Source organism: Dufourea novaeangliae, unplaced genomic scaffold (genome assembly GCF_001272555.1).
Source record: "Dufourea novaeangliae isolate 0120121106 unplaced genomic scaffold, ASM127255v1 scaffold21, whole genome shotgun sequence".
Classification (NCBI taxonomy): domain Eukaryota; kingdom Metazoa; phylum Arthropoda; class Insecta; order Hymenoptera; family Halictidae; genus Dufourea; species Dufourea novaeangliae.
Genome location: NW_015373910.1, coordinates 7,243,172 through 7,266,957, shown reverse-complemented (window position 1 = coordinate 7,266,957; position 23,786 = coordinate 7,243,172). Strand labels below are relative to the sequence as shown.

The following is a 23,786-nucleotide window of genomic DNA, read 5'->3' as shown; positions in this document are numbered from 1 at the left end:
CGAAATCGCGCTATAATTTAAGAGCTACTGCCAATATCGTGCATCTGTACTACATGACCATTTGTAATCAATAAACGACGTTACGATTTATTTTTATACGATTGTCTTTTGTACTTTCCATTTTCCTGAGTATGAAAATTCAAGTTTTCGAAAATTGGTCAACCAGAGGCACAAAACATATGGCTTTGGAATTGTTTACAGCCAAGGGACATCTGCGAAATTGTCCTTGTGCCTCGGTTTTCCAGTTTTCTGGGTCATTGGCCGTTACCTTTGGTGCGTATAATAACAATGTTATTCTGAAATATAATACGGTGGTGAATATTCTATTTCGTTGAAACAGAAAATGGAATGGACTGGGAGGGGGGTGGGCGAAGTACACCTACCGATCGACCAATCACGACCACCGTAGGATAACCGAATCCACCGATAGCGCCTAGTCAAAAACAGCCTAAGGGTCATTCGTGTCGGGGAAGTGTGAGTGATAAGACGTGAAGTGACCTCGCTCGTGGTGAAGTACGTATTATTACCTTCTATTCCGAAACATTTATACTATTAGTACCGTCATTAGCTCTCTATCATTACCTTCGTTTAATATTTATTTAATTCAGTGTGAATAATTGTAAATTAATTCGGTATTGCGGGAGAAAGTGAATCGGTCTTTATGACATTCGTTATTCACCCCGTATCAATTATTAGTACATATTTACGCAGTTTTTGTTCAATTTGCAACCTTTCGGAGATGTTCTCGAGTCAATAATTGTTTCGTTGTTACTCTGCCATTGTTAATTTCGTATGACAACTTAGGATTAACGTTTATTTTCTTCTTCAGAATTCCTACAGGACAGAATCTGTCACCGACGTCATGACCGTTGACTGCCTTCAGACGCAATTCAGCGGGAAATTGGTCAACTATGGTAAGTTATAACAATAAATAGATGACATTTCACTACAAATTTTTATTTTACGGTATTTTTATTGTGTATGGCCGTGAGCGTGATCGTTGTTTCGTGATTTGTTGTGTAAAGATCAAACGAGAATTCTTTCGTGAAACAGTTTGAATTCAACTGCGCAGTGGGAGCATCCAATATGCTTCTCTGACCGTTAGAAAATTTAAACGACAATACTTCGACATTTAAATTTAAAGTACTCGTAATTTACTCGGTCGCGATATTGTTTTAATATTAATAATTTTACGTATTTGTCTTTATGGAATCATCATCGTATTTGCATTTTCATTCGGTTTCGCGCAGTTTACAGTTCATGTAGTGTCATCTATGGCATAACGCTTAAGCTACTATCCAATTAGTACCACGTTTTACAGTTCGGTGGCGCACTAACACTGGTTTTTAGCGTAAAAGCAACAGTGATAAGAAAAATTTCTTTATCGATACAATTGTGAGTGAGAAAAAAAGCTTTTCTTTCGATCAATATTTTTAATAACGATAAATCTTCTTTAATAAATATTGGCTGTACTTCCGAAAACCTCCATGCACCGAATTGGATGAAATTTTCGAAATAGGTTGTTTTTGACTAAAATGACTGCGAGAAAGATTTTTGGCGACTTGAAAAATTTTTGTTACCATTTGAGTAGGATACCGACACAGTTGTAATCGTAGCACTACGTAGATACATGTAAAGATGGCTTGAAAGTCGAAAAATCCGCTGATTTTCAATTGTTTTTAAAAGAAATCTGGAATGTTGAGGCTAGAACGCCTAAAACAGTAATGAATCACGATAATGGCAAATGTTACTCGTTAAATCTCTCTTCTTTGAATGACGGAAACGTCGATGTGTATATTTTATAACAAAAACTACTCTGTTTTCTGGAAAAAATAATATATTCGATGTATTGCACAATATCAAATAACATTATATATACAAGTTGCTTTAACAGTATTCTATATATGTACAAATATTATGAGTTACATAATTCAATGACAACAAAAAACGTGTTAACAATGTACAACATACAAATATCCGTATAAATATAAATACCAGTCTATCCCAGACATGACGCCTTAAAGACGGCTATTTTACGGCTATTTTAGGTCTAAGGCGTCTTTAAGTCGTCTTCAAGGCGTCATGTGCTATCTGAGGTATACATATAAACAGTATAAACGGACCCGCGTGGTACTTATATTATAGACATTCCGTAATACTAAAATGATCCCCTCATGTCCACGCTTCCTTTTTCTATTTTAACCCTTTTGATGTTTATATCGAGTATACTTGTCGTGAAAAGATGGCATTTTTTTGTTTAATAACGAACAAACTCGTCATTAAACAAAAAAAATTGCATTTGCTATTTAAAGTAAAATTTAGGTAAAACAAAAAACATATTCGCAGTTTTAATACATTTTAGAATATTTTTAGACAAAAAAAAAAGACAGAAAAATCACTCGAAAAAAAATGAAATATGCAGCAGTATATAATATACGAGGGCTGTCTGATAAGTCAGTGACTTTTCTTTTGACAATAGATGCCGATCAAGTTGCAAGAGTAATTTCGTAATTTTTTTTCGAATTTATTTAAATTTCACAGCAAATGCATTTACATGTACTTTGTTCTTTTTTCGAGTATGCTCGTCATAGCTTAAAAATAATTAAGCACACAAGTGCACGTTTCCAAAATGAAATGAAACACTTGAAGGGTTAACAATGACAGCATTAAAAAGAAATTCTCATCATTCCTGTACCATATATACTCGCAATTGCACTTTTTCTTTATCAAAACAACACAAGTCACTCACAATTGAAAAAGTTCTCATTCCATATAAAGTCTCTCTGGGGGATCACGCGACCCAAACACAATGTTATGTAATGGCTTTTATGAAGAACACGTTTAAAAAAAAATAAAGAGGCATAGGAATGTTCGTTAATACTGAATTGAGTCGGTCAAGTATAGATCATTCAATAAATACGTGGTATTGTCATCAGTATCGGAATATCACAAAAAAGTCAGGAGAACCCCACAAGAAATCATCGTCTGCGAAATGTTTGTCCTTCCCATGGTGCCAGTAACTAACCACAAATTAACAACTATAAATATAGTCTTTTGCAAACAGAGATTTTTTTCTAGTCCTTCCTACAAAAGACTCGTAATACTTCCACTAGAAAAAAAATACTTGCGACCTTTATTGATTCAAGGTAGATCTTACACTCTATTAGTTCCGATTGGTCCAACTTGACAGGGAACAGAGTTGGGCAAAATTTTTAGCCAAATACAAATTTCGAATAAAACAACATATCTCTATTCGACGAGCCTCGAATGAATAAATTTATTTATTCGGTGCTCGTCGAATAAACATACTGTTTTTCATTCGAACTTTCAATAACCAATAAAGATAAAGTTACTCTTATTCGAATCCTTATTCAAATAATTTTTTATCTAAATAATTTTTTGTCTAAATAATTTTGTACCTAAGTAATTTTGTATCTAAATAATTTTGTATGAAAATAATTTTTCATCAAAAAATAATGCCAAACTCTGACAGGGGGACACATTAACAGCCACAACTGTTTTGCTTTGGTTTAGACACGCAAGAACAAATTCTTATCTATTTCGTCAGATATAAACATGTTCCAGTGAGATAGTATGAACACTGTTGTCGTTCGTTCCGTCAGATTCTCTTCTCGAATCCTTCGTAGTTTTCGCAGCATCATCGTGAGACAGGTCCAAACAGAAATTATCATAAGTGTACACATTGTCCATCATGTTCGTATGTTTCTCCTCGGAGATTGACGCGAATTTCTTTAAAGTGATGTTCCTCGACTGCGTGGACACGGTTGGCAATGTCTGAGCACTATTATTTTGTCCTGGTTTGTTAGAGAAGGTGCTTTCTATCTGATCCAAACTTCGACCTCTGGTCTCAGGTAGAATCGTGGCGGCAAATAATGTCCCCAAGATGCTTGCGCCAGCAAATGTCCACATAATTCCCTCGATACCAGCTATGTAACTAAGATTTGGATATAGTTTAATCGTTCCAAATGTTAACAATTGGGCCAGACTGGTGGTGATGCCGCCCAGAGGTCCTCTGAACCGAAGAGGATACAGTTCCGAGGTCATCACCCACGGAAGCGTAAGATATCCTAACATCGAGGATCCCACGTGGCCTCCAATGCACACCAAGGACACTATCGACGGTAATTTGAACCTGTGAAACATTCCCGCAAACTGTGTCAGTAAAGCTGCGTTTACACTAGGCAACTTTTTGATCAGCCGACCAAGTTGAAACGACTTTTAATTGTTCTAAAATTCACCCGTTGGTCCACTTTTGGTTGAACAACCTAGTGGTTTCAACTGTAGTTGACCGTATAAACACCGTGCTAACAAATTGTCCAAAATATAATTTGTTTATAACAACAAAATTTCTGACCATTTACTATATTTTATTATAATGTAAAAGTTTCATTTACGAAAAAATTGCCAAGTGCATATGCCGCTTAAGATGCGTCTGATGGGTGTCAAGGAGAGGAAACGTCCTAGTGGCTTTATGTGCTCACTGATCTACATATCGATCGGGAATGATTATCTCTTCCAGGAGTCCGTGAGTTAGACATGTGAATTGGGGCTCTTTTTTCTCAGGAATCGACGATTGTAAGGTTTTTTTTTTTCTATTTGAGGAATCAATCATCGCGCTTGTTTCCGTATGTTTATCTATGACAGGATAATGTTGATTAGAGTCTGGTGGGAATTGAATTTCTTGTGCTTTCGAAAATCTTTTAGAGTATCTTCGAAGATCAGTGACATTGGTATTAGCTAGTGAACATTCTGAATTATTACCCAGACGGCACATGACGCCTTCAAGACGCCTATTTTACGGCTATTTTAGTCATAGAGTGTGTAGAGAGCTACAAATTGCAATGATATCGTTGGTATTGTATCAGGACACGACAGAAACGACTGAAAATTAGTACATGTCATAAATATACCAACCGCTTAACTTATTCAGACCTTACGGAAATAAATTACACAATAATGTTACTTTTTACTGGTAGATAATGTCGTGGAAAATAAGCATTGAAAAACAGTTGCGATAATAAATTATAATTTATGGTGATTAGTAGGTTAAATAACTATAAGTGTCGGTGCAATCAATATTTCGTGTACAGGGTGGTTCGAGAAATTGTTCTAGGTTATAATTCCGTTATTAATGCATTTATGAAAAAATGCCAAAGGAGAAAGATAAATGGCTCGAAGAGCACTACAGCTGTAGGCCCTTAGATTTTTTTTAAGTGCAACAGTTCATGTACAATTAACAAATATATCATTTCTATCATTTATTATCGGAACTGTTTTTCAATGCTTATTTCCACGCTACTATCTACTAGTAAAATGTAGCATTATGGTGTAATTTATGTCCCTAAGGGCAGGATACGTAAATTTTAAAGGTTGGTATATTCATGACAGCCGCTGTGTCATCGATATTGCATCGGGACACAGCAGAACCGAACTCGCGAAATAGCTCCCAGTGTCTGAACAACTACTGTTTCGGTATTGTTGTTTCGCTGCTTTAATTGAAGTTCTAATTAAATAACAATGCGTACCTGAAGGTCAGCGCAACGCCTACGGCCGAGATCGCCATTCCTAGGCCGCTCACGAAGGCCAGTACTTTCCTGCCAAAGCTATTCGCCAATCCAGCACCGGCGATCGAGGCGAACAATCTGATCACGCCGATCCCAACACTAGCTGTGTACTCATTGATATCGATATTGATATCGATATCTTCGAGAACGTTGACGGCGTAAAAGAGGATTATATAGATCCCAGACATTTGTTGCAGGGCGAAGAAAGTTAAGAGGATCAGGAACGGCTTCCAAACACTTGGCGTGTGAAGAGCTTTGACAACGCTCTCCTTTTTTTTCTCTCGTTTCAAGTTCGTCTCGCAGAGTTCTTCGTATTCCTTGTCAGTCGTGGAACCAGGTCCTCGTAGCCATAGTAGGGATTGTTTTGCTTCATCGTTTCGGCCTCTGGCCACCAGCCATTCTGGAGTCTCTGGGATCATACTGAGGTGGACAGAATATTCAGTTTTACATGTCATTCCATTTTGGATTTCGTTCAACTTTCGATATGTTGTAGGCTTTAGCGATATATAAACGTATCTCGAAGGATTTTTGAAAATTTTGAAAAGTGTTGATTTCACGAAGAACTGAACTGTAAAATCAACAATTTGCAAAATTTTTTTAAATCCTTCGAGATACGTTTATATATTACTAAAGATAAAATATCGAAATTTGAACAGAATCCGAAATGGTGCTCCAAAAAATGCTAGAAGAAAGTGGTTTTTATGCTAACCACAGCATACAAGAATTAAAAATTTTAGAGTGATTTTATAGTTATGCCACATAGTGTAGAAGTCTGACGTGGTTAAATTCACATTGCACGCGTTTCGTTGAATTTTTTTTTTTTTTGGTATTTACCGAATCAGTGCTAAGGAAAGTATCGTTGGTCCGATGCTGATCGCTGCAGCTCTCTGCCACGTGGTTAACGCTCCTAACGTGTAGATCATTAGGACACCAACGGAGACTAAGACTGGGCCACAGCTTCCCAGCCAGGCTCTTTGATTCGGTGCCGCAGTCTAAGGAGATTGAATAAGCTTTTTAGTTCACTTACTAATTGATATTTCAATACAGTGAAAAATGGACGTCTTCAAGGCGTCATATGGTGTCTGGGTAAAGGTTAATGTGACCTTAGTGAATTTCATTATTCACTGATTTGTGACTGCGTGAAAGTGCAAAAACGATTACACACCTCGCTGACGTAAAGGTAGAGGCCGTTCGCCATGCCCATGCCGATACCGCTGATGAATCTGCCAGCGTATAGCATGGGCACGTTCGTCGATAATGCTATCAGCAGCCAGCCAGCCGCGTGTGGTAAACTTGCTAAGGCAATGGCTGATCTTCTTCCGAACCATTCCGAGCATAGGCCAGCGACTAAAGATCCTAGGGGATTGGAGACGACCCCTAACGATGCTATCCAGGACGTCTCGGATACGTCTGCGAAATGGGTTTGCAGTAGTTGAGGGATCAGGATCGCGCTGAAACCTTGGCCCAGACCGACTGACACCTGCCCCGAATGCGCGGCTAATCCTGCGAGTATCTGAAATTAGAAATCAGGCTTGAAGGGATATGATACATTACGTCACGTGTTGTCGATCATTGTCGATTTCATAAGGGGTCATATTCAGGGTGTCCAAAAATATCTTCGACTCCCGGAAACGAGGGGTTCCTGAGATGATTTGACACTGAATGGAACTGAACTTCATGTCTAAAAAATTAGACGTTACAACGTGCAGGGAAAGAAACTAGAAGAAGTATCGTGTTCATTAACTTTAACCCTCAAGGACATGGACTGCGAATACATATTTCTTTTTTCGTAATTTGAAAAAGTAGCAACAAGATTTTTTGCTTATTCTTTTAATTTAATAATGGTCTATTTTTAATGGTAGATAATTAGGATGAAAAATCACATTTTTCAGGTAAAAAAACTTACAGAAATCCACGACTTTTTCATACCGGTGCCGTACGAAATACGACTCCCGTGTCCTTGTGGGTCAATTAACACGAAAAACCGTGTTTAGTTTCATCATTTTCGAACGTATTGAACGAGTGTAATGGTTTCCAGGTCCGTTCAAACAATATTCAGAACGTTTGAAATTGGAATTTTTTATTGGATTCTTTCGTTCTTATTTGTATTCAGCATCCGTTGTGCGCACACCTTAAACGATCTTCTGTTCAACCCACGCATTTTACGACACAACACTTTTCTTTTGTACGTTATTTCTTACGCGTCGGTCTGGGGTTGAGAACTGAACGTTGACTCAGTTCGGTCTAGCTTGGGAAGTATTTGTTTTATCGGTGTGCAACGTCGTTTGAATAGTTCATGGACTGGTTTCTTTGTTGCAGTTGCATAACACCCCACTCCTCTCCCCCCTGTGTGGAATATTATCAATTGTTTGTGGGAGGGTATACGGTGAATTCAAAGGTGGGACATTTGTTTCTTGCTGAAACGTTCAGTTTCAGTTGATTGATATTTGGGGATCGATTGATCAAGGAGAGTTACAGGGTAGAGGAGAAGAAGGATGACAATTAATACAATTGTTATTTTGTGGGGAAACGATCTTTGAAGACCCATAAATAAATGGGTATGCAATCGTTTTGGAATATTGAAATTGATCGACACGATGGTCTATGTTATGTTAATAATATAATAATATTGTATTAATATTACAAATACTTGAAGATGATTTATTGACACACATCTGTAGCTACATAGGAAACATAGATGAAAGTCCTTTGAAATTGGGAAAGTAGATGAAAATCCTTTGCAATTGGGAAATTAGATGAAAGTCCTTCCAATTGGGAAAATACACCAAAAGGTCCTTCGAAATTGGAAAATCGATGGAAACTCCTTTGAAATTTGGAAAACAGATTAACGGAAAAATACATGAAAGTCCTTTGAAATTGGGAAACCAGATGATGCTTTCAATGGCAACATTTCGAAACCTCCACCCCTATTTCAATTTCCAAACAGAAAACAGAATTCTACGATAAAACGAATCTATCCATGTACGATGGTCGAATGCGCGATAATTTCCGGACAGATTGGTATCGTTTCGTTGTTCCGTGTGTGCACACGATTATTTTTGTTACAGCCGCGTACGCTTTTGCAACGGTTCCCATTCCCCTCGCCGGATAATCCACGTTGTTCTTGGCTCTTCCGCGATTCCATTGCTCCGTTGATGCACGACGTGTACCAGAAGAACCACTTTCGCCCCCCACGGACGATGATCGAACACTGTGGATCATGAACTACCGCGAGCCTTTCGGTAGCCTGAATCAAATCGAATTTATCTGCGGCCCGATAGCGGCACGATAAGACGTTGCCAAAGGACGAGCTACTCCCGGCGCATACACACATACAACAGGTGCGTTCTATACATACACAGGTGAATCAGTGATGACACAGGTGACAATTAACCGGAGAGCAATTTGCCCGGTTGCTAACGATCGAGCGTCTTTGCTCGGGAATTATGTAATGAAGATGATTTACTGCGACTCGCAGACACTGTGCCATAAGGTGTACATAGCAGAGATCGAAAAAGTTATGCTACTTTTTAATCAGTTCTATTTAAAACATGGACCATGGAACTTTTTTTAGAAAATGTTCTCTACGAGTGTAGGTAAACAAAAGTTTTTATTTGAATAGAACCTGTAAAATATAAAACTAAAATTGTTCCATAACTGGCAGGCCCGGATTAATCGATACTATCGAACCTTTGAGGGCTCCCTTGGTTAAGGGTGGTTAAAATACATAAAATACATAAATCTTCAAAATTTAAAATTTATCCTACATAAAATTAAACAACAATTTCTTTAATTTTTTTTTATACATCCATACGTGTACTTTTGGAAATTAAATATTTCATTTCTCGGAAAAAGTTTTTGTAAAAGTATTTAACCTGTTAACTCGTTGAAAATGTATGCGTTTTGTTAATAGAGGCTGTTGGTCATGTTTCCAATTATACTGCAATATTAAATTTTACGCAAAAATTTTGTAACCATAGGGCAAAATCTAATTTTTTTTCTTGTAGGGTGGGGCAAAAGCCACTTTTTTCCAACCCCTGGCTACGCCCATGGATAAATTTAAACGACTCTAACTTCAGCCAGTGAAAATAAAGACACTTTGTGCTCGAAACACTACACATTTTCCGGACGATCTAATATAAATACAGTTATAATTTTCTTACGCCTTTCTGCTGGCCGGAATGAAGGAGCTTCCACCATAGCTTCACCCGCGTGATCATCTTATTCGAGGTGCGCTCTATCCGGTATCTATAATACAAAGAGAGGAAAGAAAAAAAAAGTACATTTCATCGTAGATTTAATACTCGAGAATAGAATCTTATCTGAACGTGTTTTCTCCGGAGAATAGAGTAATCAAACAGTTTTCCAACTGTTTTTTCCTTCTCCGAAGCAGTTAAATGTTGCTCCGATATCCCGTCCCGCGATCCAACGAAAAATTTTTATTCAAACAATGTGGAAGAAATTTATTACGCTTTAGTGTATTTCGAAGTCGGTCCACATTTTTGGAAAAAAATTCTATTATTTAAAACGTAAAATGGTCCTCCTTATCAGTTGTGCAGTAACCATGAAGCGAAAACTTAAAGGGATCTACTTACATAACATTATCTTTTTAATAAGATCAATTAATTATCATAATAAATAATTATCAGAATTTAGAAATTATTTGTTATCATAACGCTATCGCTTTTATTTTAAAAATTATTAGCCCTGTTACTTTTAACCCCGGGTTCCCATACATAAAAAAAAAAAAGAAATACATAAATACACATCGAATTGTATACTTCCTCCTGTTCGAATTCGGCCAAAAATCACGAGACGTTCAACGATACGAGTGGATTGTTTGTTCAAAGAACAAAGTATGTATGTGTTTCCTTTACATTTCGCGACAAGTTAATCGCGGTATCATGCTCATTTGTTTCGAGAATGACTTCGTGTCTCGAAGCAGTTTTTTTTTTTATTTTTTTTTTCGAGTCATTCGCGACGTGTTGCTTCGAGCAAAAAAACAACTGCTTGCCGGTGGCCTACGTCGAAGACAATCGCGAATCTGCGCGTCAAATCGGCATTATCGCGACTCTCTGCTGGCTGAACACCGACGATCTTGGTAATTACGGTGGCCTGCGTTTGAGAATTTTGCCCGATGGAGACCAAGATGATAGTATCGGTCAAGCTTTGTTTACACTGTTCAACAGATAAAAAGTTTTGCGATTTTCAGTTCTAGGCCTTGAAAAAACCGTTAAAAAATAACACTCGTAAAAAGTGTTTACCGCCATCCGATTCGTCTTTCGAAACCATTTAAATTACGTAAATAATGTTTCTATAAAAGGTATTTAGGTGGTATGTTTTAAGCGGAACACCCTGTATATGAATCCTGTACCACCTATGTGTCCCTAAAAATACATTGTTTATTGTAAATAAATAAATAAATAAATAATAAGTCTTCGTTTTCGATGTAGTTCTCTGAGTGTCCACAGTTGGATAGCCTAGACGTAGTTGTCGCGACATCGGTGAATCAACCCGATGGGACTAATCGTGAAACGAGATAATCGTCCCGTGACTCAGAAAACGCTCACGAGACGCGGTTCCCTTTAAACGGGCCTTAAACGGATCATTTAAACGTGGACGTTTATTCAATTATTCGTCGCGCACCGGTTCGCCCGTGTCGACAAACACTTACGAAAATTGCAATAGGTACTTAGAATGTAGATAGCAGCGGAACAAACACGATGGGTGGTCTTTTGCTTGTCCGTTTAAAGAAATAAACAAAAAATAATCCTATGTAGATAGGAGAACAATTTTAGATATCAATTTTTTTTAAGACACACTTTTTAAAATTTATAAGGGAGCAGCCAATCACAGGTGGAAAGATTTTGTAACTTCCGTTCGGTAAGAATTCGGTAGAATCACTCTATCACCCTCAGTATTTTGCACACGTATTGCGTGAGAACTAAAAAGTTCAATTTAGCATTAAACGTTCTCTTCGAAATTATAAGTAGATGTTCGTTTACCACAATAGAGTCTTCAATCGTTAAATAAATTAAACAATTTATAAGCACATTATTTTGTCGTGTTTTGCTTCCACTCGTTATTTTATCTGTGTTATAAATACAGAAAGTTCGCGGTTAAATGATAAAACTGTAATTGTGGCGTTTCATAATCGAACAAAAATGATTTGAAACGGAATCACAGTTTCCCTTCTTGGAACTCGTAGGAATTAATGCAAGTTTGTTTACGCGAAAATCATATCCAATGAATTGAGAAGACACGGAACGTTGATAACAACATTAGATCATAAAATGTGTCTGGACAGTGGATCATGTCAAATGCTGCGGTAATTATGTTTGTAATTACGGATACGTTAATTCCCACAGATTGCGCGTATCGAGAACAGTTGAGTCAGTATCGAAATATATACAAAAAGTGTATTATCCCCAACAAAACGGCAAAACGGCTCGAGCAGCCTGTGTTTCGAGAGTAAACAGCGTTCGGTTTAATCGGGAATTGTTTCAGTGGTGACACAAAATATTGACTCAAAATATTGATTTATACGTGAATGTCATAATTAAACTGCGGATTTTTATGCAAAATGACATTTTCTACTGTAATTAATAAAGTCAAGAGCAATGGTAAGAATTTCTTTCTTCTCATAAGTATCTTATTGGGTTCAGGAAAACTAGAAAAATTGTTGGATCCGATGAAAGTTTTCTCTTTTATTGTATTTCACAGGCCCCAATCGTCTATAAATGCATAAAATCCGTAGTCTAGTCATAATCGACCGTGTTAGGAGCTTTCGAGCTACCAGATCGGATGAACTCGGATGAGTTTCGTTTTCGGATAAAATTATCGTTAATTCGTACGTGATTCAGAGAATTTAATGGTACAGGAAATGAGACGGTGTTATTTGAATGACTCGAACATGAGAACCTTATGCGGGCTCAAAGAAGTTCGAAGGAACATTGTTTATATGAAGAAGATTCAAAAAATTACTGTCACTCAAACCGTTACTCCTATTTGGTCTCAAAGATGCTCAACAAATTTTTTACATTAAGATTAAAAAATTACGGTAATTCGAAGGAATCGAATAATTTGACTCGTGCTGAAAACAGCTTAAACCAACTTCCTCTATGAAGAAACATTCTCCTCCCAGTGCCGTAACAAAAACACAATGGTGATAAAGCAACCGACCCGCTTACGAAACGTTACAAGTCATCAGTCATTTTCGCTCCCGCGGCAAATAACTGAAACAACGTTCATTCTTTTTGCGTGTCGTGAACGCAACCACGACCGCAACGAAACAGTTCTTTTAGGCGCCTTAATACACCGTGCGATCTATCGATTCATCTATCCATCGATCCATCGATCGATCCATCCATTGATCTACCGATCTATCGATCCTGTATCCATCTATACTTCGAACCATCGATATAACATAAAATACGAGGAAAAACGTTATTTCTTTTTTAGTTATTTGACTTGTACCACTTTCATAATCACCGACATACGAAACCTTTAACGGTGTTCGACAAGTATACTTACCATAAAGAAATGTCTACCTTTCGGGTAATGACGAATTTACACGTCAAACACCGTTAAATAGTTCATGAACATTCACAGTCTGTGTGTTTACTCTGCGTTTAATTAATACACTCGTTACTCCTTGATTTTAATCACGCACGTAGACAGATTTTCAAAAACACGATTCTCACCTGTAACGAGTTAATGTGCATCGATCCATGTAAACAGGGATCGTGACTGGCTTGTGTTGATTCGGTGTCATGTGTTTGTTCATCTATTCTGATTCGAGAGGACGCGGAACACGATTCTGTTTCTGCTGGTCGGCGTGTTTACAAAACCACGGCTATTTTTATCGTCGTTGAAGACCGGCTCGCCAAAGCCAAGTTGCATTTTGCGTGGACGCTTTCATTAAATATACAATCTTCCGTTTTCGGGAAAATACACTACGTGGCGTAACTATAAAACCATCGTAGAATTTTCAACTGTTTATGTATTGTGGTTGAAATAAAAACGAACCAAGTATGCCATGTCTGAGATCCTGCTGAGATATATTTCTTCGGAAATGGAAAATAAATGGTCCGTCTTTATTTTAATCACAATAGATAGGGATCGAAAATTTTACAGTGGTTTTAATAATAGTAATAATAATAATATTTATTTATAAATGGGTTATGAACCCTTTGGTACAATATACAAGTATATGGAAGTCTAGAGAACAAACGAATAGTTTAGATTGTATTTCAATCATTTCTAGAATAGTTTATGAACCAGTTATTTTGACTGTTTAGGAAGTTCTAGTGTTAAAAGATATTTTTAACTACATAATCGAGAGAAATATGATTTACATGTTTTTTTAGATACATATAACAGTCTTTCCAAACATTCATGATCAACGATCTATAACTATGAACAGATCGAAAAGTATATTCTTCCACGATGTAGAAGATCAAACTTTTTAATAACTAGAGAAGGTTTTTGTGGTATCAGGAAGGTTTGAAAAGACGCGGACGGAAGTGCCATCTTCTTGCGTTGGCGCGAAAAAATATGGCCGCTTGAAATAGATTCACGGTTACCGTATATTTCGTTGAAGGGCTCTGACATTTTGTTTTCCACGTTCAAAATTGGAAAATGTTTATACAGGAAATATTGAAAAATTCAATGTCCACACAATCGAGACAGTATTCACGATCGATTCCCAATATCTTCCGTCATGCCAAATCAAACACACTGTCGAAAAGTCTGAAAATTCATCACAAGTTTTCCCCAAACTTTCCAAACATTTTTCAATCACAAAACCACACAAAAGACTTATAGAATAGTAAAATCACGATTATTCTCTAATAAAAAGCACCTACCTCTCTCTACAACCGCGTTTCAATACAGGTGTCCACTTCTAAATTCCAACGACTCCCGCGATCATTGGATCCTCCATATCGATCGAAAAGTCTTTAACGAGTACGGATCAGTTCATATCCACCAATCTTCACAAATAAACGTAGACACACTTCTTTTACGGATCTCGTGTCTCCGTGTAAGGATACGTTGAGGACAATCTAATAAATCTCACGATCACTTCGTCGACACAAGATCGAGTCCTGGATATCCTTTATCGTTGCCAAAGTAAACAATCTGCGATCTGAATTCTCGAAACGAACGTCGCAGGATGTCACGGAAAATTTATATCCAGATTTTTTAAGGATCTAGATGTTTCAAGGATCGAACTTTTTCAAGATTTGAGATTTTTTCAGATTTGAGATTATTCAAGGATGGATATTTTTTAAGATTTGAGATTTGTCAAGGATGGATATTTTTTAAGATTTGAGATTTGTCAAGGATGGATATTTTTTAAGATTTGAGATTTGTCAAGGATGGATATTTTTTAAGATTTGAGATTTGTCAAGGATGGATATTTTTTAAGATTTGAGATTTGTCAAGGATCGATATTTTTCAAGGATCGAGAGGACAGTTCGTTGGTTCCCGCGTGATCAGACGAGATCGGGCACGTGTTTCCCGCGGCTGGTCGCAGCTCGTTACGTTAACAGAAGTGGTCTGGTCCGTTGCGAGTTTTTTCACACTCGGCACTGAGATGATTTTCGCCGGCGCGTTCGCATTTATAGTCCGCACCGGGGGAGGGAACGCCGTCGCCGCCGCCGATTCTCTTCTGAAAACGGCGGTGGTTCGCGAAGCGCCCTTCCAGGGCCGTCTCGAGGTCTCCTGGTCTCCCTGCCCGCCAACACGGGAAATTCCCTCGATCCCCGTGTCCCCGTCGATTCGTTCACCTTCTGACACAGGCAAATATGCATTCCTGGTTGATTTTATACCCAGCAATAACCTCGTCGTTGACGAACAACGCGAGCACGATCAGTGTTGTCAGATTTTTTGTATGATTCTCGTGAACACAGTTGTAAAGGCGCCTTAGACCTAAAATAGACGTCTTTAAGACGTCATGTGCTATCTGGGAATAGTGTGCTGTCAAGATAAAATTTTGAAGATGCTGCTAACGCGTGATTTTTAAATTAAAATATTTCTTTTAGTATGATATATCCATAAAATAGAGAAACATATATTATTATTATTATTTATTTATTTAATGGGAAATAAGTCATTTGGTGTACAAGAACAGTAGAGTACACAGCGGTGGCCGACGAAGTCGCCATCTTGTTACGTCGCAGCCACGTTAGAGATGAAATAGAAACTTCTTCAATTCTTACTGAAAATTTCTTTTTACTATTATTGCAATAATTTCCCTGAAATAATCTTAGATCGTGAAATAGGTACGAGACAATAATCGAGCGTCGAGTATTTACGAAAGGATCGTTTGATTATTGGGCAAACTAACGAAAAAATTTACGAGTCGTGTGCTTGTTAAAATTATATTTGAGGAGAAGAAAGTCATCGTGGCGGTGGGAACATCGTCCTCGATTCTTGTATCCTCTAGGTCGAGTCGTTATCAATGGCCTCTCTCTGCTTAAGGACACGACGATATGTTTTTAAATTTTTCTTGGAAATAATTTTCGTCGGATATTGAAGACGTTGCACAATTTTCGCGTCTTAAGATGTTTTTGAAGTCTCGGAAATCGTGAGCAATGATAGTGGAGAACAAAGGACCTTGTGTTCTGTAGATTGTTTCAATCTCACGAGTTTAATGGACAATTTTGTGAGATTCCATCGGCGAGATATTCTTTATCGAAGAACCAGGAATTGTTCCTGAACTTCTGTAAATCATCGTATTCGGTCGATTCCTTTTTTATTTGAACTGAAAAGAATCAGCCTTTCCATTTCTTCAGAGATTGGAGCAAGGTCCACATTAAAATAAACTTTTTCATCAATTTTATCTGAAATTTCCCAGAATTCCCTAGAAATTCACTATTTATACCGCCTAGAAGAGGACAAGGACCGCTCAGATCAGAAGTCTCATTTGCAAAGAACCTCTTCGTGGAATCTTGAAGCGAGTCAAGGGGATAAAAGGGGCCATTTTTCTATAATTTATGCTAAATAATTTCTACGCGATCTATGTAATACATTATGGTCCACGAAGCTGCTATAACTTCGAGATATCGCAACAAAGCAGCTCGTTGATCCAGAAAACCGACGATCACGCTCCGATTCAGCGTCCGCGAAATGGTACAGTACGGTCTCTCTATCCCCGTTTACCGGGTAAAAGGTGCCATTATGCTATTCCGCGACAAAAGGCACGACCTCCAACGCGGCGGCGATTGTTGCGCACGGTCGCGATAAAAAGTGACGTTTCGAACGAGGAGCGGTGAGTTACGGCCCGGTTCAGACTCGTGGAACTCAAGTTCGACGAGAGGGAACGGCTTTAAATTTCGCTCGGTTGTCAATGGGCCCGCGTTTCCTGAATGGAGAAACAATGTTCTCGATACACTTTTTCTTTCCTCTGTCTCTCTCTTTCTCCACTCGTCGACGTGATCACGGAATGGTTTCAGGCGACAAGAAAGAGGGACGACGCCAGATTATGACTGTACAATTTATTTATTTATGTATTTAATGGGAAATATGCTATTTTGTATACATGTACAGGACGTGGAATGAGACACACGATTATAAAATTATCAAAACGATCAAAATTATCGAAATTATCGAAATTATAAAAATTATAAAAATTATAGAATTACAAAGTTGCCCAGAGAGTACTGAAATAACAATGATCGTTGAGTCGGACGATTGTACACGATGGAAGGAAGAAGAGCTGTAAGTTTACAGATATGTATTAGGAGGGTGGTCTGATCGGTGACGGTGGGTTTCTACTTTTTAATCTTAAGCTGCGTATACGCTGCGTTTTGATAGTTTTTCGTAGATATGAGTTGATGTTTAAGGTGAGTGTATGTACCCTCTCGAGCAAACTCCACTTCTACTAGAGCAGGATTTCCCAAACTGTATTATCATCAAAGTTACTAAGTGCTTTATTTATTCATATATTTATGTTTATATTATAGTATAGAAGTGTTCCATTGCAGAAAAAGTTTGGGAAACCCTGCATTAGAGGAAACAGTGGTGTAGAAGAAACGTCTCCTACCACTTAGTAAATTTATTTCAAGTACTGAAATAAATGTTAAACCGAGTGTTAATTTAGCATAAATTTCAGTAACTCCGAAAGCTAAATGGTTGGAGGCCCTTCACCTACCTTATTACTTTTCCCTCAGAGGAAGCCGAGTTTGCTCGTCGCTGTACATGCATAGGAAATCGTCATGAATTGTGATGTTGCAACTGATACTTAAACTGAATATACACTTGGCTGTACGTTTAATTGTAACTCTACGATTGAAATTGATGCTGAAGCAGAGTATACACATATACATACACTTGGGTACATGTTTATTTATAAGTCGAAGTTGCAACTGATATTTAAGCTGAAAGTGAAATTGATACTGAAGAAGAATATACGTACACTTGGGTACGAGTTTATTAAAGACTGATGAAATTGATCCTTATGCTGAGTATACACTCGTGTGTGTCTATTTAAAAATCGGAGTTGGAATTGATACTTAAGACGAATATACACTTGAGTACACGTCTAATTGTAACTCGAAGACTGAAATTGGAAACTGAAGCAGAATATACACTTGAGTACATGTCTATTTATAAATCGAAGGTTGAAATTGTTCGAAGTTTCAGCTGACCTTTAACTCGTCTACCCACTTGAATATGATCTTCATTCCTACAAATCGATCGTGAATATCCACTGAACAAAAGTGTCTATCAACGATCCCAAATTGTGATTCACCCTTAAGCCTAATATACACTTCAACACATGTCCCTTAAATCATTTCGTAGCAAAACTAATACAGAAAAATATCCTCTATACTGCACGAACAGATCAATAACTCGACTCATAAAGGATTATACCGTTCGATGTCGTTAACAATAATTTTTATCTAAGCCCAGGCAAGTCCACCAACAATTCTTCGTTATGATTTTATGCTAAGCACCGTCAAGGAATCATCGCTATCTCCGTTTAGATCGGTGTTACATTAATGTCAATTTCGACTCGATCCACACACACACACACGCAGGATTTACATTTCCATACATTAATCCCCGCAGACTTCTCGTCGGCGCGGATCGATCGAGCCCGTTGCGCTGCTCTGTTTCGAATTTCATTCGCGATCTGACTCATGGGAAAGTGACTCGATCACGTCGTCGACCGTGAACCGACTACAATATGGATTCGATCATCGTGCTGAATTTTCTTTCACGAACACTTGAACAAACGCGTGACTTTCTTCCGTGAAAACCACGCGGCGCACCGTTCGATTATTTTACAGACTCGTCATCGGTCGACCACGAACGTTCATATATGTAAATGGAATATTATTACCAGCGAAATGTTTTTTTTTCTTCTTTTTTATTATTCACGGTCGCGTCGACCACTTGTTTGCATTATTAGCAACACTTACAATAACACGTTCAGATGAGCTCACGGTCGAAATTTCTTCAATTTTTTCTTATTGTTTTTCTTTTATTTCTCTGTATATATATTTTCTTTTTTTTGTATCTAATTTGGTTATATACCACCGTCATACCTATTAAATAACCATCGTTAATTAGTTAATTACTTGAGGTAAAAGGCGTTAATTATGTTTAGTTTTAGACAGTAGTGTCCTTACGTTATTCATGCATAAAATTGGAAATTTAGTCTTTGAAATGGATCTTCAGGTCGGTGGGGAAAGAGGAGATCCTCTCCTTGGGTCAGAAACTGATCTCGAAGGTCCCTGCGATCGTATAACGTAACTCTGACCCGGAGGAACGATCGTAAAGGGATAACAAGTGGCCGATAAAACAAAAAGGACACTTGTAGACCTCGAGATCGCGTAGTGTTACCCCCTGCGGTCTCTATCCTCGCACGTATGCTAATAACACATGGTAAACAGACCTGGTCACTTCTGAAATGATATTATTTATTTAAAATATTACTTCAAATAACATAATATTTTATTTCCTATTTATTTCCATGCCTGTAACCATATCTGAAATAATATTATTTATTATTGAATGAAGAATATATTATTTGAAATATTATTTCAAATAATGCAATTTTATTTTCTAATCGTTTGAAATAATTCCTAGATTAATATCGATTTAATCGATCTCCAAAATGATTCTAACGTTAACAAACCGTAATGAAAATAATAACGTTATTACACCCAGAATAAGATTTTTAAAAAATGAACAAAAAAAAGGACAAACATTTGCACTGAAACTGCACGATTACCTGCCACAAGTCCCAGCCGAATGTAATTCACGATAAGAAGTCCATATTCGACCTCGAACAGGAAGAAAACAAAATCTCCCGATCCAACGACGATCGCGTAATCGGTCGAAATAATGGTGTACGATGATCCACCGGCGACGGTACGATCCATGTGTCACCGGACACGTGCCGAGCAGAATCACATCCGGTGTACAGGTATTTTCGTGTACACGGTATTTTCGTTACGTAAATGAACTGAGGCAATTTTCTTTTCTTATATACATATTAGACTACTGCATAGACATACTGCAAATCACTCTCGAAAGTTTACAGTTTGCATAAGTTTACCTTTCGAACTCATATACACAGAAAAATTGATCGCACGAATGCTACTTACAAGATATATGTATACAAATTTTTGTTTTAGTCAATTAGGTATTTGAAATTACTATGTATTTCACATGAAACGATAATATTTTTATTTTGTAATAACAGTATTGAAAATGAAATTCTTTTTGTTACAGAGACTCGGGCTTCGGGGAAAATACGAATTTACGAGGGACTGAAGTTCGGGACGATAATCGAGAGAAGTGTCTGTACATGGAAATTAGACGGTTGAAATGAATAATTTCTTTTGGATTGTTTTGAAGGGCTGCTAATGTAATACAATTAATTTGCGCATTTTATAATAATTCTTTGCTGTGGGTATAATCAAAAAACCCCAGTTATGAAAAATTTAGGGAGATACAAAAGCACCAAAATGACCTGCTTAAGGGAGTAAAAAAGAATTCTTGCTTGCCATTCTTGTCTTTACGAATCACTCTATAAAATATCATTTATCATAAAATCCGTAATCTAATTGTTGTTACAGTTAATTACATCAGTAATGTCTATTCACGTTTACATACCTAAATGATCATTCATTCTTGCGATCGATCCGTTTGGAAACCGTCTGTACAAACAATAACTTTTGTTCGTCGATCGGTCGAATTATTCACGGTATTCCCCTTTGAATTTCTCGCAAGAACGACAACTAAAAATATGTTCCGCGCCGTCAATGTGTCGCCAGCCGATTTTTCGCCGGCAATAAATTCTCCGCTCTCGAAGGTGCCGTCATCGAGCTGTCGATCGTTCTTCTTTCTTTCGGTGACGAGAACATACCTTTCTTCCCGGAACGATTATTCAATTATCCGTCGGTATTCGTTCTTTCGTCATTCGACGACGACGATGCGTTCTCGTTTTTTCTGTAAATCTGACGGATGTGAACGATGGGAACATTGGGAACCGTCGAGGACGCGTGAATTTCAAAATGGCGGTCGGGGGACGATTTATGCGAACGATTTTAATTCAACACTACAATTACTATTAAATGTTATAACTTCTAACATTTTAATCATCGTTGTAAGAGTGTATTGGCAAGTCAGCAATTTTGACTTTTAAACAAATATGACGGTCAGTAGGTCGACTTAGGATTTTAATGTCTTCTGTAAGAAAATGGCCATCGGTGGCCGATGCGATTAATCATTTTGCAATGATGCAATAATCATTTTAATAGAGTTTGTTGAAGAATTGTCAACCGGGGATGAAATTTTCCATTGGATTCACCGAAAAATGTACTTTAATTTTATATACATATTTTTTAAGTTATGATCCAATTTTTCTTTCCAAATTGAGATCACGATCTAATCTGTCACCATTGTCGTAGTATTCTTTTGTACGTCTATCGATCCATTAGCGGCTAGTCTGTTAATCTATTAGTGCCTATTGCTATCTATCGATTGATTTTATATCCTATTACTATTGATTCGATTATAACTTTGTATAAAGAGTCGATTTATACCTTGTCATCAAATGCCAGCGATCGATCTAATCTTGCTCTATTGATTTAATGGAAAGTGATTTCGGATGATGTGAGATTAACTGATTTATCCGTTTAATTGCTTTGTAATGTATAACTTGGAAACTAACTTTATTTATTTCCTCTAACATAAGATTTTACCAACTTACGAATATTTTTTTCATATATTTCCATAATTTCTGGACGGAATTATCGAGTATCAATGGCCCAGATTGACAATGAATATGATTTCTTGTCTGGGGAGGAACGAGCCCATTGAAGGTAGGATCAAACTCGATCTTTTTCTTCGTGCCACGCGTTCCCGGACGAGGCCTTGCCATTGATCGGCCGCGATGTGAATGAACGAAACTCGGATCGCTCTCTCGCTCTCTCTCTCTCTCAGTTTTAACCAGGAAACAAGCCGAAGGACGTGTTCGACTCAGGAAATCACTTGTGACGAATGACTTTTATGTAAATTCAACCACTCTAGGGCCCTTCAAAACTCTTCCGTTTCCGATTACGATTGACCTTAGATCGGTGACAATACCCCACATATATTAGTTTTTTTTTTTTTACTTCTTCTCTTTCTCTTTCCTTATTTCCGCGCGTGTGCACCACTTCCGAGAATCTCTTCCGTAGAAGGTAAATCTCCTTGTAACGACGAGTTTCGATGACTACTGGAAGGGGGGAGGGACCATTTGAACGACCTTTTCGATCCAACAGGTGTTGGGCCATTTTGATATAATACAATAGATTATTATCGAAATTTGTAGGATTGTGTAAAAGTGGAATCTCTGGGCCAACGTGGGGGCCATTTTATTGGATTACTGTCGAAATTTGTAAGATGATGTAAATGTTTCTTGTAGGTGTACATTAACGTACATAGCTTTCGCTTATACTGATTTGGTAACTTGTAGTGACTGATACGAATTCGTTTGAATTTTGAAGTGGAGTCTCTGGGCCAATGTGGTGGGACCATTTTTATATAATAGGTTACTGTTGTTAAAATCTGTAGAATGATGCATAAATGTATCTTGTAAATACACATAGATATCGATAACTTTCATTGATACTGACTCAATCGTTGCGGTCTCAATTTTGAAGTGGAGTTTCTAGGCCATCGTGGCTGGGCTATTTTAATGGATTACCGTCGAAATTCGTAGGATGATGTAAATGTTTCTTGTAGGTGTACCATAGATGTAGATAGCTTTCACTGATACCGATTTGATTCAATTCTGAAATGGAATCTCTGGGTCAACGTGACGGGGCCATTTCAATGGATATTGTCGAAATTTGTAGGATGATGCAAATGTTTGTTGTACATGTAAATCTAGATAGCTATCGCTGGTATTTATTCGATAATTTGTGATTTAATTTCGAAGCGGGGTCACTGGGCATCACTTGGCTGTTTTTAATATTGATTTGGTGCTTTGGTGACGTAATTACCGAGCGTAGCCTCTGGAGCAAAGAATCGGGTCCATTTCAATAAATTGTTTTCGAAAATTTTCAAAATTACCCACGTATCTTTTGTAACAATGTTCTGTCTGTAACAATGAATTGGCCTTTCAAGAAAAAGCATCCTGGTAGATCCTTCAAGTCCACGCAACCTGACCATTTTACCACTAAAACTACCAAAAATGAACGTGTTTCTGATTTTATCACGTTGGTAAAAAGGACAGCTTGTTGAAAATATTAAAAATTAGTAAATGATACTGCCACTGTCATGGCATTATAATAAAAGAATGAAAGAAAATAATATTACACAGCGGATACTTTGGACATTTCGACCTCGATAATGACCATTTTCAAGGACCACCTTTTCCACCGTCGTTCAAGGACCCGCAAACAGGAACTCTCGATTCAAAAAAATGAAAAATAATCCGAATAATCGTCGATGCAACATTTCTGCATCGAGTTGCGTCAGAGGATTACGATTTAGTTCAAGAAACATCGTTCGATCACCCGTCACGAAACTAGTTCTCCCGTTGTTGACCAAATCGAACCACGCGAACGTCGACGGCTTTAATCGACGGCAATTAGCGTAACGAGAGTCGACGTACGCATCATGTAGGTCAGCGAAGGTAAAGAAATAAAAAAAAATGGACAGTAATTATGAATGATCCAGCGAAACTGTTTAATT

The 23,786-nt window shown here is 37.6% G+C and overlaps 1 protein-coding gene and 1 long non-coding RNA gene across 2 annotated transcripts; one reads left to right on the top strand and one right to left on the bottom strand.

Moving 5' to 3' along the window:
- Nucleotides 1–466: 466 nt before the first annotated feature.
- Nucleotides 467–20,582, top strand: LOC107194079. Its single transcript, XR_001516339.1, has 3 exons — nt 467–513; nt 830–914; nt 20,334–20,582. It is a non-coding gene; the product is annotated as an uncharacterized LOC107194079 (long non-coding RNA).
- On the bottom strand, nt 3,501–9,812 carry LOC107194078 (facilitated trehalose transporter Tret1-2 homolog). The gene is made up of 5 exons (XM_015583642.1): nt 9,749–9,812; nt 6,751–7,098; nt 6,420–6,577; nt 5,547–6,005; nt 3,501–4,153 (listed from the first exon to the last, which is right to left on the bottom strand). The coding sequence occupies exons 1-5, from the start codon at nt 9,803–9,805 to the stop codon at nt 3,565–3,567; spliced, it is 1,611 nt and encodes a 536-aa protein (XP_015439128.1). The 5' UTR covers nt 9,806–9,812; the 3' UTR covers nt 3,501–3,564.
- Nucleotides 20,583–23,786: the final 3,204 nt, after the last annotated feature.